Consider the following 14,968-nt stretch of genomic DNA (forward strand, 5'->3'; position numbering starts at 1 on the left):
TGCAAAAGCCACATTAAAGAGCTATTTCGGAATCACTTTTTGCACAAATATTCTCATTGCACTCTACGAGTAGATGAAGCTATACTGGAACAAGCCATTCATTCTGGGTTAGGAGTGTTCATACAGGGAGGTGTTAGAAATAGAAAATCTTCATGAACAGGAAATCCCTGAACTTGATTTAGGTTTCATTAAATCTTCCTCCTGTCTGATTGATCTGTTCTCTTCTTCCTAGGTGCATTGTAACAACATGTTTTCCAAGGCGGTGAAAATCTTCCAGAAGGTGGAGTGTCTGTTCAAACCACGCTTGATTGCAGACTGGGAGTCTGAACCTGTTGGAGTGGCAACTGTCTTAGATGACAAAAACCCCAGTGCTAGGTTTGTGACTGTCCCCCTCAATCAGCGTGTAGGTAAAGCCATACTTTGCCGCTTCTACTTCGCTGATACCTGGATGATGATGAGTGAGATTTCCTTCCAGTCAGGTGAGTGTTCCTCCAGTCAAGCAGATCTGGCAAAGCACAGAGAGCAAAGAAATGGTGTGCAGGTGCAGGACATGTGGGGTTAACATGAGTGTAGGGCACTGTGGGGCTACACGATAGGAAGGAGGAGGTAGTAAAGCACTGAGAGGGTTGGAAGGGGTTGCAGGGGCAGAAAGGTCCAGTCTGTAGTGGATTCTTTTCAGGCTGATACTGATGCACATGTGCAAAAGCACAACTAGGGCAACCAAAAATTGTACTACAGAGCATTTCTTCTTTTTGAGACAGCTGCCTGCTGCTTATGGCGTTGCTTTTGACTTCTCTTTACCAAGTATTTTGCTATAAATAATTTAAGTATATCTTCAGATGATGATCGAGTTAGCAGATTATGAAAAATACGAGGCTGACTTTTTTTTTCCTCAAGTCTTAACTGTAACTGTGACACAGAAATCAGTGCCTCGACGTGCTTTAAAAGGCTGTAGAAGGCAATGGACAAGAGTCTTGGAGAAAACCACCAGCACTGACAGTGAAATGATCTGGCTGTAGCTTCCTACTTCAAGGTCCCTAATCTGCTATAGTGAGAGGACGTTCCTGGGGAAGGAGCACTCTGATTGCAGCTTGTTGTTTATCCTGCTGATAGCAGCCCCTTCTGGCTACCCTCTGTCACATGTGGGACTAGCCTGGGATGGCAATTCTTATAATCATGCTAAAATGGGGGAGAAAAGAAAACAAAAACCAAACTCCAAATCTCTTGCTCCATTCCCTGTGTCTGGCCAAGCGCAGGGAAGCAGCCTGCACACACTGGTGGTTTGCTGTGGTCAGGATGTACATGGCTACTCAACGCAGAGGCTCGTTCCTGCGGGTGTGCTGGGAAGTGCTGAGTGAGCAGGTATCTCTGCTAACGCTGGTTGTGACCTGCTGCATGGATCTCGGCCCAGTCCTGCTTGGGAAGGCAGGAGTGGTGGCTGGGATTGCACTGACCACTGGCAGGAGGGTTGTTGGGCTGACACATTCCCTTCCCTTCCACAGACATGGAGAGCGTGAATCCTAATTTTGTTACGGTAGCCACAAGCACAACGGATCTCCTGGAAACAGAGTGCAACGTTACTGAGGGGACCTGGGGTAAGGACTTCTGTCACTTAGCCATGCCAAGGGCTCAAGTGTTGGGGGATTTCACAGTAATACCCTAGTTAATGTGGTCTCTCTCTCCATTTCTGGAGATCCAAGCATAGCCTGGTTATTGCCCTCGACGCACAGGGCTGCATCTTACAGTCCTCCGAGCCTCAGCTATTTCTTCTTCCCTCAGCTCGCCGAGGCTGCCTCAGCAAGTGGGCTGAAGGCGTGTGTGCAACCAGTGAAACTCTGAAAACTGTTTGTTCTAACATGGATCCATTGCAGGAATCTGTTCCAATGCTAAGAACAGTCTTTGACTGCAGAAGTCCTCTGCGCAATTCTTACCTGCGAGCCTCCAAAATGAGAATTTCTGATAAGAGCAAAATGCGAACATGTGAATTAATGTTAATGCTCAGGAAGCTGCCTAAGATCTTTTCTGTTCCAGACCATAGGAAGGGACATGTAGGGAGTTAGCCAGCACAGATAACTTGTGCTTTGTTAACTCCAGATTCTTCTTCATTCCTGTATGATTGCAGAAACCACATCTTCTGTAACCAGCACCTGGATAGGAGAGAAAGCAGATGACTCCAATACCTCCATCCTTGTGGGCTGCCTTGTGGCTATTATTCTTCTGCTCCTGATGATTATAATCATTATTCTTTGGAAGCAATATGTTCAAAAAAGGTTGGAAAAGGTAATACAATGGGGCTATTTTGCAGACCCAAGTTCAATACTAAGCATTAACCCTAATGAGCTCAGAATTATGTGGAAAGCACAGGGTTTCTCCAGCTCCACAGAGTAGCTAAAACTCTCCTCACAGCAGGGGAGGATGCCAAGATTTACTGGAAATTGCTGCAGTTGCAGCCAATACGTTACTTAACAACTGAGCACATCACCTCAGCATTTTTTTTCCTTCTCTTTTGCAGGCCCCACGTCGAATCCTGGAGGAGGATGCCACAGTTCGCCTCTCCTTCTACAGCTACACCATTGCCAACAACCAGACTCAGATTCACCAGTCAAATCCCACCTATGAACGTGCTTTCCCGCTGGATTTGGAGTATCACCAGCCAGCTACACTGCTCCAAAAGCTTCCGGAGCTCTCCCAGAGTGCAGAGGATTCAGGTAATGTAATCATCAGTCTTTGGAAGTTATATATTTATGCTTTTATTATTCCTCTCAGATTTTAAAATGTGCCACATCTCAGTGTCTAAGTCATCTTCTTTGACTCCCATGGAATACAATACTAACTCAGGAACCTAAGCCAATATTCTGGAGCTCTGAAACTTTTTAGCATGTAACTTTGGCAGATGGAGTACCAGCCCGACTAGAGAGTGGTGGCCTTTTATTGTTCTCTTTGAAGACGGTTGTTAATACACTAGCCAGGCCATCTTTTAGGAACTGGTTTTGGCAATCGCACATCGTTTGTCTCATCAGCCCCTTGGCAGTGGAGTTACGACCTGCAGCACTCCTGGGATGTCCAGACTGGCTGGTGGAGAAGACCTCTAGCACCTTTTCCTGCAGCAAGGACTCTCTGAAATTCCCTTAGAAAAAGAAGAGGGAAATGCAGGAGAGAATTGTCAGTGGTGCCCTGGCTTCCAGCCCCTGGGGAGCTTTTGGACGCATGCAGAAGCGAACGTTTCCAACAATGTTTTGTAGTTGGTGATGGCAGTGCTGATTAGTGAACGGAAGGGCAGTGCTGCATTCCTCAAGCACCATCAGGTTGCAAAGATCCAGCACTGTACTAAACAGGGAGACTGATTTGGATTCAGTCCGGATGTGAATTTGAAGCAGAACAGAAGTTCTGTGTAATAGTGACCATACAGGGAGTTAATGATACAGAGTTACGCCATGATATTTATGTGAATAAGCTGTAAGAGGTAGTGTAGCATGTTAACAAGAGGACATGGGAAACGGAGAGCCCAATCAGTTCTTGTTACAGAAGCGAATCCAGAGCAAGTTTGACGTTGCAAACAACAGCCCTGTGTCAGGTAAGGGGAACAGATCATGTTTAGGATGAATCTGAGACAGGAAATCACTTTAGACTCATGCCTCCATGTCTGGGCAAGAATTTTAGTGCTCGTAACTGCATAGAGAGGCAGCTGTTTAACACAAAGTCACTGGCACCTCACTGGTATTCTGGTGTCTGCAGAAGTGTGGTTTGCTCTAGTTTAATCCCTAATTAAAACAAAGGAGACTCTTCCATCTGCGTGTACCTTGGTACAAGGTGGTAGGTGTGCAGCTAGGCTGAATTCCGAGAGGCCTTGCAGGATCAAGAGGAGTGGAAGCCAGGCCATACTGGTTTTAAGAGAGTGCGTCTGACTCCACCTGTCTTTGGTTCCCTCTTAGTGTGCAGCGGGGACTATGCTGAGCCTGACCTGACCAAGTCCACTCCTCACCAAGGCTTTCAGAACAATGTTCCTCACTACGCCGAAACAGATATCGTCCACCTGCAAGGTGTGACCGGCAACAACATGTATGCAGTCCCAGCCCTCACTGTGGATTCGCTTACCAAGAAGGACATCTCGGTGGGTGAATTCCCACGGCAGCAGCTACGACTGAAGGAGAAGCTGGGAGAAGGACAGTTTGGAGAGGTACAGCCATTCTCTTCCATACTTCTTCCAACAGGAGGAAGGAGATCCATCCAAGGAGATGCCTGGCACAGTGAAACTTCTCAGCTGCCTCTCTAGCACTGCTTCGTATTTGGGGCCTGAGAGACCTGGGTGCCAGTATTTTATTTAATACTGGTCTTTGCTGTTGAGGAAAGCTGATGATAGGCTTCAGAGCTCCGTTCTGCACCTGTGAGGTTACAGCTTGGTACCACATGAGTCTTTCTCAACAGATGAGCTTTGTGAACTTTTTTTGTTTGCTGTCTGCATCCCATTTATGACCCTATACAAAAGACCTGGGGATGTGAGTTCAGACTGTTCCACAATCTTCCATGGACATCTCAAACATGTGATGTCTGTCACCCACCTTTAGGTATGTGAGTTTGAAAACTCTAACAGTGACTCCAGCCAAGACAGATTGATCCTAGCTGTAAAAACTGCTTTCATGTTAACAGGTGGAGGTTCTGGTGGAGCTCTGCATGCTGACCCAAGCAAAGACAGGCGTTTCCCAAGCCATGTGGTGCCCTCACATATTCTCTAGCATTGCTGCTTGCTCAAGGCCCAGTTTGTGTTAGAAGCCTCAGGCAGCATGATACATGCATCTGTCATCTGCCAAGCTTTCTCTTTACTCCTTGAGCTCCTTTCAAGCTGTGAATGTTTCCACCTCACCTTTTCTTCTCTCCCTGCTTTATTTCCACTCTACCCCTAGTTCCCTACTGAGCAGGTCTTCCCCTCTCCTGCTCCCATTCTTCCACTGTCTTTTTTTTCTTTCCAGCTTTTGGTCACTCACAGCCTTAAATACTACCTGTCTACTACACTTTGGCAAAGCACCGCCCTTTATTGATTGCGTCCTCCTCTGATGCACCCATCTTTATAGCTCCTCCCTTCTGACAGCACACCTTCCCTACCCCAGCCCTTTCCCCGTCTCTCTCACTTCTTTCTAGATCACTCAGTGTATAGGGAAGGTGCTGACATCCTCAGCCTCTTCACCTGGCTGTCAGTGTAGCCTCTTCTGCTGTTGCCTGGATCCTGCCCTGTCTTGGGCTGTGCTCCAAAAGTGGAACAAGAGAGGGTTTTTTTCTCATTGTTTGGCTTCTGGTTTCTCCTTACCTCTTGTTCCTGTCCTTCTAACAACTGTCAAAGCTTTCTCCTCCTTTGTGTTGTCAAACAGCAGCAGCCAGGGTCTCCCATCTCCGTTTTCTTTGGAGATTGATTCAGAGCCTGTTCCTTCCCTCACAACACAGGCTCTTCCCCTCACTTTTGCAAATGTGTTGCATCGCATTCTCCCGTCTTTCCTTCTCACCTCCTTAGGCTTTACCAAACTGGTCATCATCATATGCTCTGCTCCGCTGCACCAGCATAGCATGCACTTTTGCTTCTAGCAATATGGCTCATTGCTTTTTTCACCTCTCCACTCAGACTTCTTCCCTTTCAATCTTTTTTTCCTTGCTCCTAACCATCCATTCCCTGGATTCGGTGACACATTACCTGCATTTGTAATACATGTGCTTAGTACTGTGGCTCTCTTTTCTATTCCTAGTCTTGTGACTGTACTTTCACCACAGCAGATTTCATTCTCTGTGTAACTGCAGCAGCATCTTTGTACTCTTGTTTCTGTTCTGTGGGTTTTTCCCATTTTCTGTGCTGTTGTCTTTTTCTCCTCACCATACTTGTCACATAAGTTCTTGTTGCTTTCTTCATAGAAAATCCATTAAGCTCCCATTATGTTCCCCTCACTGCTGCAAGTCTTTAATGGACAAATCCAGTCTGCTCCCCTCCTCCAGTCCTTTTTCCTGTCCTACACACTCGGGTCTGTCTCCTTTCCCCTTACCCCAGCATCTCTTGCTCACTTCTCCATTTGAATATGCATTCTAGTAACTTCTTAAGCAAGTGTCCTGTCACCCCTTCTATACAACCCTGGCAGTAATTTTATGTGTGTCTGTCTTTATCTGAGGAAACATGGAATTCTGTATCAGAGCATTCATCTCTGGATATAGTCACAGGCGAGGTGTTCACATCATGGACACACATGCACACTTTTTTTTTTTTTTTTCCCCCCTGGAATTAGGCGACTTTGTACCTGGGTGCTCCTCAGTTAATTTTGGGCAGTGACTCAAGCCAGGCTGCAGGACAGTTCTGGACTTGTATGGCTGGTGCGATGGGCTGCCCATGCCAAACCTGCTGCAGCTATGCTGTTTGCATATGCAGAGTAAAACCGACAACTCCAGGCACAGTGGCCTTCCTGAGCATCTCCAGTACTTGCTGGGTGAATTGCATTGCCCCAGTAGTCTACTGCACCAATCTGCATGAGTGCAGTAAGTTCAGTGTGCTGGGGACACATCAGGCTGCAATCCATGTGTGTTCTTCCGTCATGGGCTATGTAGTGTATGTACACGTTTTCTCCAGGTTCTTGGGCCAACCTGTGGGCTATTTCTGGTCAAAACAGTGTCACCTTCATTAGATCATTCACCTGGTCATTCTGCCAGTGGTGACCAAACTGGTGACCCCAATGTGACATGTTCCTCTGGTTTTCTGCCTGTGCATGCTCTCATAGTTGCCTCTGCCTTCTGCCCCGCAGGTGCACCTTTGTGAAGCCGACGGCCTGCTGGAGTTCCTGGGAGTCTCGCCTACAGAATTCACTCACCAGCCGGTTCTTGTAGCGGTGAAAATGCTGAGATCAGATGTCAACAAAACAGCCAGGTAAGCGCATCCACGATGGCGACCATCTGAGAAGGAAAGCAAATACTCTCCAAGCAACAGTTTCACACAGGTTAACTCTGGTGACTTCTGTAAGAGAGTGTCACGTGTCTCTGGTGTGTGTCCTGTGTGTTCGTGTAAGGAACAGGACACAAGCAGGGAGCAGGGATTAAGAATAGATGTAATGTCAAACTGAAATGCTGTATTAATCCATTTTGGGGAAGGGGTCAATGTTGAACACACGCACAGAACCAGCTTTCAGACTTACTGTCTGCAGAAGTGTAAATGTCTCTGAACTGAGATTTTCTTACATGCTGCTTCTGCTTTCCTTAGACAAAAGAATAGTTTAGGATTCGAACCTGTGTTTTCTGTTTTACAAGAAATGATTTCCTGAAGGAGATCAAGATCATGTCACGGCTGAAGAACCCAAATATTATTCGGCTTCTGGGGGTGTGTGTGCGTGATGACCCACTGTGCATGATAACAGAGTACATGGAAAATGGAGACCTTAATCAATTCCTGTCACAGAGGGAGATCTTCAGCAAATTTGCCGTTTCAAACAATATTCCCTGTGTCAGGTAAGAGGAGCTGCCCATCTTTGGGATGAATCAACAATACAGAGCTACCGGTTTCATCTGCCCTGCCTTCTAGGCAGTGACCTTCCTCCAGCCCGGCCATCGCCTTGGCCCATACTGTGGACACGAGTCGCACTTCGCGTGAGAAGTTGTTTTTTAGGCCTCTCGAGGTCTGTGTTCCCGTCAAATGTCCCTGACTGTGGGCCGTTCTGGTCACAGTGACCATCTTGGATGTATTGTTTACTGATGTGACCATCTGTTTACATTAGTGGGCTTGCATCAAATATTTCATTAATATGGGAAGCATTCTTACATTACAGCAAGAATTTTGGGATGAAAATCAAGAATGTCTCTTAGGCTTTTAAGAAGGTTCATATGTTCTCTGGATGCCTAAAAAATATTACATAAGGGGAGTTGAATGTGGAGCTTCGCTAAGGAAAGGTTTCATCAGCCAACAGGAGGAGAATATTTGGCGAAGAAAACCATTTTCTGTCAGCAGTGGCACTTACCTCCCTCCTCTATGGAAGCATTAAATTTAACATAAAAGCTTCTCTACTGTTGCAGAAATCCTTTCCTCAGAAGAGGGTTGTGTGTAGGACTAATGTATTCTGCTTGATAAATAAACCTGCACTGATCAGAAGTTGCTGCATTGCTTAGCCTTTGGCATGTACCTCCCCAAAGGATTAGATTTATTTACAGTTCAAGAAGGAGGCAGTTAGGCAGAGCCAGTTCTGTTGATGGGCTGGACAGGAAATGGCTGGGTCTTACTATGTCAAGACAACACCGGCGTTTCTGCCAGCAGCTGGCAGTGATCAGTAGTCCTATCGGGGGGTGTTAAACTGGCATCTTGCAGTCATGACACACCAGGAACTGTAGGATGGGAGAGGATTTGCATCTGAGTAGAAACATACTCCAGCTCTCTCCAGTCTCCTGCCCTTTCTGCACAGCTGAAACAGCTTTCACCTTTTGACTTCTGGCTTTTTTTCCTGGCCAGAGCCTCAAACTGCTCTTTCTTCTTTATCACCTCCTCACCTTTCATCTGACTTCAGCACTGTCACTCACGTTCTTCCTTGGTTTCCATTACTTGGCTTTACCTCTAGTTTTTCTTTCTCTCCAGCTGATCCTTCAGCCTCTCCTTTTGTCCCTTCCAGCCAGACACAGCTTCATGTTAAAGGAAGCCAGTATGACTAGCTCAGATATGTCTTCCGTAGGAGCTGTTTACTGAGAGTGTAATTAATTCCCCTGCCAAAGAGTGCAGCTTTGTCTCTGCCAGTGCCTGTGGGCATCTGACTGACAGGACAAGGTCCGACCATCTCACCCATCTCTCAAGCTCAGTATTTGGTGCACCAAATGTGGTGGCCAGCCCTTTCCTGCAGAGTGGTCATGCATTTTTAAGTCCTTACAGCTCTTTGGTATTTGAGGTGCATCTCCCTACTGTCTCCCTCGCTACCTAACAAATCATGAAGATGGGTCTGCTGAGAGGTGTCTCCCATCCTGCCCTGCAGAGCTTGCTGAGCAGAGGGGCAGGGAGCTGCTGATGGGCCCCTGCCACCGTGCCAGTGAGACGGGAGATGAGGCTTCTTGAATGGGAAGAGCAACAGCCCCAGGCAGGGAGACAACTGGAGCTGAGCACGGGGAAGGGAGAAGGTTGGGTCTGGAGGCTGTGCCTGCCCCTGTGTGAAAAGCCAACAACCAGGTTAACAAGGTACAAGTGGGTGGCACAGTTCCTTCTCCGGGGGCACAACAGGTCCACTCAGATCAAGAGAAACGTTTTGCTGACCGTGGGACAGGGCTGAGTGTCACCAAGCTGAGTTGTGGTGTTCACCATGCTGAAAGGCTGGGAGGGAAGTGGTGCCCAGACCTTGCTGCCAGTGCTCTGCTGGGGCGAGGGCTGCCTCTGAATCTCGGTGGCAATAGCTTAGCTATCGATTAGAGCAGGTAGATTGGATCTCTTATCATTAGATGTGTTCCATTATTGTAATTTAGATAACATGGTAGTGCTTTTCTCATTGCCACCGCAACACAAAGAGGAGGAGACTAAGACTTGCTTTATCAGAGAAATATTAACTGTGAACAGTTTATTAAATTTGTTGTGACAAATGCTTGATTGTATGAAGCATTTGAGTATGCACAGTGGGAAACAAGCCAAACATCATAGGATAACAATGTGTGAAGAATGATGGAAGTCAGATGGTCCAAACTTTGTGTGTCATGCAACTTTAATATTATCTTTGTTTTGCTGATGGGGGAATTAAAATTCTATTAGATGGAAAATACATCTGTTTATATTGTTAGTAATATTAAACATTTTTTTTTAAAGTAAGCTTTCTTTAATGTTAAGTGACATGCTTATATTAGTGAAAGCATGCAATAGTGGCAGTGTTGAAACACTGAGCTAAGCCGTTTCTTAGATACGCGATTCTGAGATTGCTCAACTTAGCGTTTCATGTCTCTCTGCAGAAAGTTGGTGCTTTGCATAAACTCTTTGAAAATCTTGAGATTAATGCTTGATATTAAAAAAATTTAAGGGATGTCAAATTCTAAGGGCCCTGAATTTCAGGGACAGCTTGTCTGTTCTTGCTTAGTCAGCTGAGGAACTTGGCTTAGCCTGGCAGGTGGGGGTGTTAGTGCCCTGAGACTAGACAGTTTAGTTTCACTGTTACGGCAAAAAAATAAAATGACAGGTCACTAATACATCAAATGCAAGGAAGTCTTGAGTGTGGGGAGCTCTATTGATTTTTTTCTTCATTTTGTTTTCTTTTAATGCAGCTACTCTAACCTGCTGTACATGGCCACCCAGATTGCCTCTGGAATGAAGTATTTAGCATCTCTGAATTTTGTGCACAGAGATCTGGCAACTCGCAACTGCCTGGTGGGAAACAACTATACCATCAAGATTGCGGACTTTGGCATGAGCAGGAATCTGTACAGTGGGGATTACTACCGTATCCAGGGAAGAGCTGTACTGCCCATACGTTGGATGGCTTGGGAAAGCATCCTCCTGGTAGGGACTGCACAAAAAGCCATTCTCTCTCCCTTCCTCTGATTTTTCACTGTGACCCTGAAATAGTAACACGTGTGTGTGTAATGGTCCTTATAGCATCAAAATGTATGCTACAGGTGGCCCCTGGTGAGATGTCCGTTAGGTTGCATTGGACATAACTCACATTCTGGAAAAGGAGCGTGTCCTTGCAAATGTGGCACAGATCATCTGGGGCATAATTTCTGTTCTGCGCCTGGTATTCAGGGTCTCTGCTGGAATCATAAGGAAATTGCCTTTCTGTACTTATTTCCCCAGCTGTGAAGCTTGAGAGGGACAGGGACAGAACTTCATGAGTTTCAGTGCCAAGTCTGGTTTTGAGGTTGGGGTTTTGTTTCGTGTTTAAGGGTCCTGCTGTCTCCCCTTAGGAGAGTGTTCAACACCCCAAACACATGCAGTCTGGAGGAAGTTCCTTAATATTCAGCCCCATATTTCTTTCTCAGACTAGTCATTGGGATCACCTGGTTATGCTTTCTTACAACACCCCTTCTGAGCACCCAGAAAAATTGTAACTACCTCTGCTGTAAAGGCTGATGGGCCTACGCTTTTCTGTATTCACCTATTTTTCGTGGTTACAGCTGCATTTAAACCGTAAGTCACTCCCATCTTCCTTGTGTGAACATCTTCCAAACATTGACAGACTGCTAGCATTGCCAGATAAGCCTAGGCAGTCCGGATCATGGATGTTTTCTGCCCAAACAGGCCCTCCAGCCTCTGATTGTTGTCTGTTATTTTCTGAGCAATCTTTAGCTTCCTTTTACTTCCTCAGAAACACATTGTTCCAAACACGGCCAGTTTGGGCACATTTTTCGAAGACAAAAAAACAGGGACGGCGAGCAGACTGTCACCGACTTCTTACATGTGCAAAGATCAAAATTATCTTGGCCTTTCTCTAAGAGTCTGGAGTCTGCTTCGGCTCCGCTTTCACCCCGAGGGCTTTGCTTCCTGTTCAAAGGCTTCTCTGTGCTGTACTGCTGTGTTTCGGATGGAGGTAGGCAGCAGCTATCCACCCCCTGCCACAGTCCGTTTTCCTACTGCTGCAGACAAGTACAGACTTTCTCAGGAGGGACAGTAGCCTCTGGCTTTCTCTGAGACTTGCTCCCTGTTGCAAGAGGTTTGCCCCAGTGAAAGCTGCCCCTTCTTAGAGCTTTCCTGTGGGTCCCGCAGACATGCTGCTCCTGCCCCGCAAAGCAGCAATGTCGTATCTTGGTCCCGTTGTGCATTGCTGAGAGCAGGTCACCTGCTCTGCTGTCTCTTTTTGAGAGCATTTTCTCAGATATGAATTCTGCATCCTCGTGTTCAGCTGCAGAGGGTGTAGACTGAAACGTTTTTTTCCTGAATGTGCGCTGTGAGCAACCTGGGCTTACGACATCCTTTCTGTTCACAGGGCAAGTTCACCACAGCCAGTGATGTCTGGGCATTTGGGGTCACTCTGTGGGAGATGTTCATACTATGTAAGGAGCAACCGTACAGCCTCCTCTCAGATGAGCAAGTCATTGAGAACACAGGAGAATTCTTCCGGAGCCAGGGCAGGCAGGTAAGAAGGCAAGCGTGACCTCTCCTTCCTTCACTTGACCTGGTCACATCCAAGTGGCTCTCTACAGAGCCTTTCTGCTGCCCTTATGTCATCTGCAGAAGTCTCTGCTGCTATTACTCCTCTTTTCAAGCCTGCCCCACCTCTCTTACCCTTCCTCCAGACTCATCGCACTGGCTTTCCTCTCTTGGAGTCCCACTGGAAGAACCTCTTGGCCCTGTCCAGTGCTTCTTCCTTATAAGCCACTTATATTTCAATCTGCCCTGGCTGCACTGTCCTCCTTAGCTTTTCTGGGCTCTGCTACACAATCCTTCTGCTCTTTTTCTTTGTCAGATCTCTCTCCCACTAGTGTTTTCTCAGAAAGACAAGGAAGCACTTCCTGAGGTGGGGAAGGAGGAGTTTTTAGGGCCCAGGTGTTAGATACTGCCTGTAATATCCCCATATGTGCTGAGAAGCCTTTGGCCATCTCTAGTTGCTGAAGGGATTTTCTGTGTGATTCTGTCCTCTCTTACTAACTCCCAGGCAGGACTGTGCACCCCACACCCACTTCCTTCAGTGGATACCAGTGATGATGCTAAATAGAGCAGGACAGTCCAGCCCCTCAATACTGAGGATCACTGTACCCAAAAAAGTGTAGTGCCAGTTGTTTGCTGTTCTCCCAAAATTCAGCTTTAGCATCAAACAAGTTAAGGGGAATAAAATAATGGGAGGTTTTATTCACCGTCCTCTGAATACTAATGACTTAGTGATGAGCCTAAAAGATGTTTATTGAAATGAGAGGGGGGAAGGAAAAAAAAACCACACAACTCTGCCAAGCTGTGCTTTAGATAAGCTCTAAAAGGTGTTTTTTCTGTCTCTGCTAACAAGCTGTCACGATGCTTAGAAAGCCTCATGGGTTGTCTACGGTGAGTGAAAGTATTTGGATTTTGTTGTGGTAAATTTGGTTTTGGTTTGTGTTTTGCTGTCACTTGGAAGACTGATCTCTGAAGCGTTCATATTTCCCGGGGGACAAAGGACTGTTTTGTGACCAGCTCATCAAACAATTTGGCAAAGCGTCTGCAGTGCCATTTCAGATGGCATCAAAGCTCCATCCAGACTTCACTGCCAGATTCACGCTTGATGGATTTCAAACATTGCATGATGGCCATGTCTTGTAAACCTGGAATGAAACTGTCCTTTTGGTTGTAATTTAGTAGAAGTTCAATTCTTTTTATGAGGAGCCCACTGAAATAGCTGTATTTTTCTTCCTTTCAGATCTATCTCTCCCAGACTCCTCTGTGTCCTAACCCTGTGTTTGACCTGATGCTGAAATGTTGGAGCAGGGATATAAAAGATCGTCCCACTTTTGACATGATTCACCATTTCCTGCTAGAACAAATGGAATCAAACATTTGACTCAAGAAAAAAGAGACAAACTGTTGAGAACAGAGTGACTTTGGTGTCTCTTTGCCTGCACCTCAAGGGAAAATGGTCAGGCCACCTTGCTGTCCTCCCTTGACTGTTCCATATTTAAGTTGAGATGTCCATGGCAGCTGCTCATTCTATTGGCCATGGTCTGACACACAGGACCAGAGGATCTCATTTGGTTGAAAAATCATCTCCTCTTCTGAATCATTTCCTGGGAATACTGTGAGAGGGGTGTTTTTAGATACCCGTACACCTTTGGGCAAAACAAATGAGTAAAACTTTACAAGGGACTTGGAGCTCTCTCCTGGGTGGAGAAGAAAGCTACCAGTCAGTGAGAGCGCTACCACTCAAGAACAGATTTCTGGAAGTAAAGACTTCAGTCTTCTAGAAGTATTCCATTAAATCAAATGGAAGTCTTGTGCACATTAGCAAGTGTTTCTGTACGCTCTTGCTACAGACAATATGTATAGTGAGTGACTAGAAATGTGTAGAGCTAGGGAATGGTTTAACGGACTTGAGAACTGACGGAGCTGGATTTAGCAACCCCTTGGAAGTAATGCTACCAGGGTCTACGGAGGATGCTGATACAAGAGTCCAAGATCATGTTCGTTTTCCTGTGGTTGTTAAGCACTGCTTTTGTTATATATGTGCGTTTCCCCACACTGGATTTTTTTCTAGGAAAAAAAAAAAATATTTGAAAATGAATGTTAAAGGTCATAGGAAGGTCACTGCGGTAGAAGATCTTCTTTTGACCCACAAATTAAGGCTAGGGTAGGGAGTTTGTATTGAAAAGTAGCTGATACTGTACTACTGTCACTATGTAGATTTATTAGCCTAATGAACTTGTAGCCACAATGGACTGATGTGCAATTAATCCTGTATAAGTACCCATTAATATGAGATCTCTAAGTCAATGCTGTTACATGTGCAGAGGGAACTTAGATTTGGTGAAACCGAATGGCTGAGAGCAGAACCATCTATGTCGCTTGTTGTAACTCACGTGAGAGGAAGAGGAGCGGAGCACGGGTCGTCCCCCGGCACACGCCTGTGCGCATGCACTCAGATACGCATGTCTAGCATCAGTGGTTCCTCTTCAGGTCTGCAGCAGGGTCAGTGCTACCGGCCAGGCAGATGCACCTCGGCCCAGGCTCCTTTATTGCCATGATCAAATCTGGTGTCGGGAGATGGGACTGACATATCCCCTTAGTCTGGCTTTGCATCTTGTTTTGGATGCTCCCCACATAATGCAAGACAATTTACTGATTGAACTTGGGGTTGTTTCTTGTTTGTCATGTCACAAACGACTCATTCTCTGGAACGTTTTAGAGGACTCTGAAATCCATTTGGTGTGAGTTAGAAAATTCAGCTCGTTTCCACAATAAATCCATTGTGGATTTACCAGGTGCCTGGGGAATACTCTGCTATTCCCTCTCTAATCATTTAGCAAGATACTTAGGACCAAACCAAACATTTCATAAGCTGGGAGAAGATGAAAGCTCAGCATTTGGCTTTTTTTAAACAGC

At 46.1% G+C, this 14,968-nt stretch overlaps 1 protein-coding gene across 1 annotated transcript in view; it reads left to right on the top strand.

The window, feature by feature from the left end:
* DDR2 (discoidin domain receptor tyrosine kinase 2) overlaps positions 1-13,433 on the top strand; it is a gene marked incomplete at both ends in the record, with an annotated part of 31,589 nt that extends 18,156 nt beyond the window's left edge. Inside the window, 10 exons of the mRNA XM_082008989.1 lie at positions 233-479; positions 1,503-1,595; positions 2,123-2,280; positions 2,513-2,708; positions 3,933-4,177; positions 6,771-6,892; positions 7,270-7,467; positions 10,234-10,468; positions 11,892-12,041; positions 13,293-13,433. Coding sequence (XP_081865115.1) covers positions 233-479; positions 1,503-1,595; positions 2,123-2,280; positions 2,513-2,708; positions 3,933-4,177; positions 6,771-6,892; positions 7,270-7,467; positions 10,234-10,468; positions 11,892-12,041; positions 13,293-13,433 — 1,785 coding nt within the window. The remainder of the gene's footprint in view (positions 1-232; positions 480-1,502; positions 1,596-2,122; positions 2,281-2,512; positions 2,709-3,932; positions 4,178-6,770; positions 6,893-7,269; positions 7,468-10,233; positions 10,469-11,891; positions 12,042-13,292) is intronic.
* Positions 13,434-14,968: the final 1,535 nt, after the last annotated feature.

Source organism: Phaethon aethereus (assembly GCF_964289735.1).
Source record: "Phaethon aethereus genome assembly, chromosome: 20".
NCBI lineage: Eukaryota > Metazoa > Chordata > Aves > Phaethontiformes > Phaethontidae > Phaethon > Phaethon aethereus.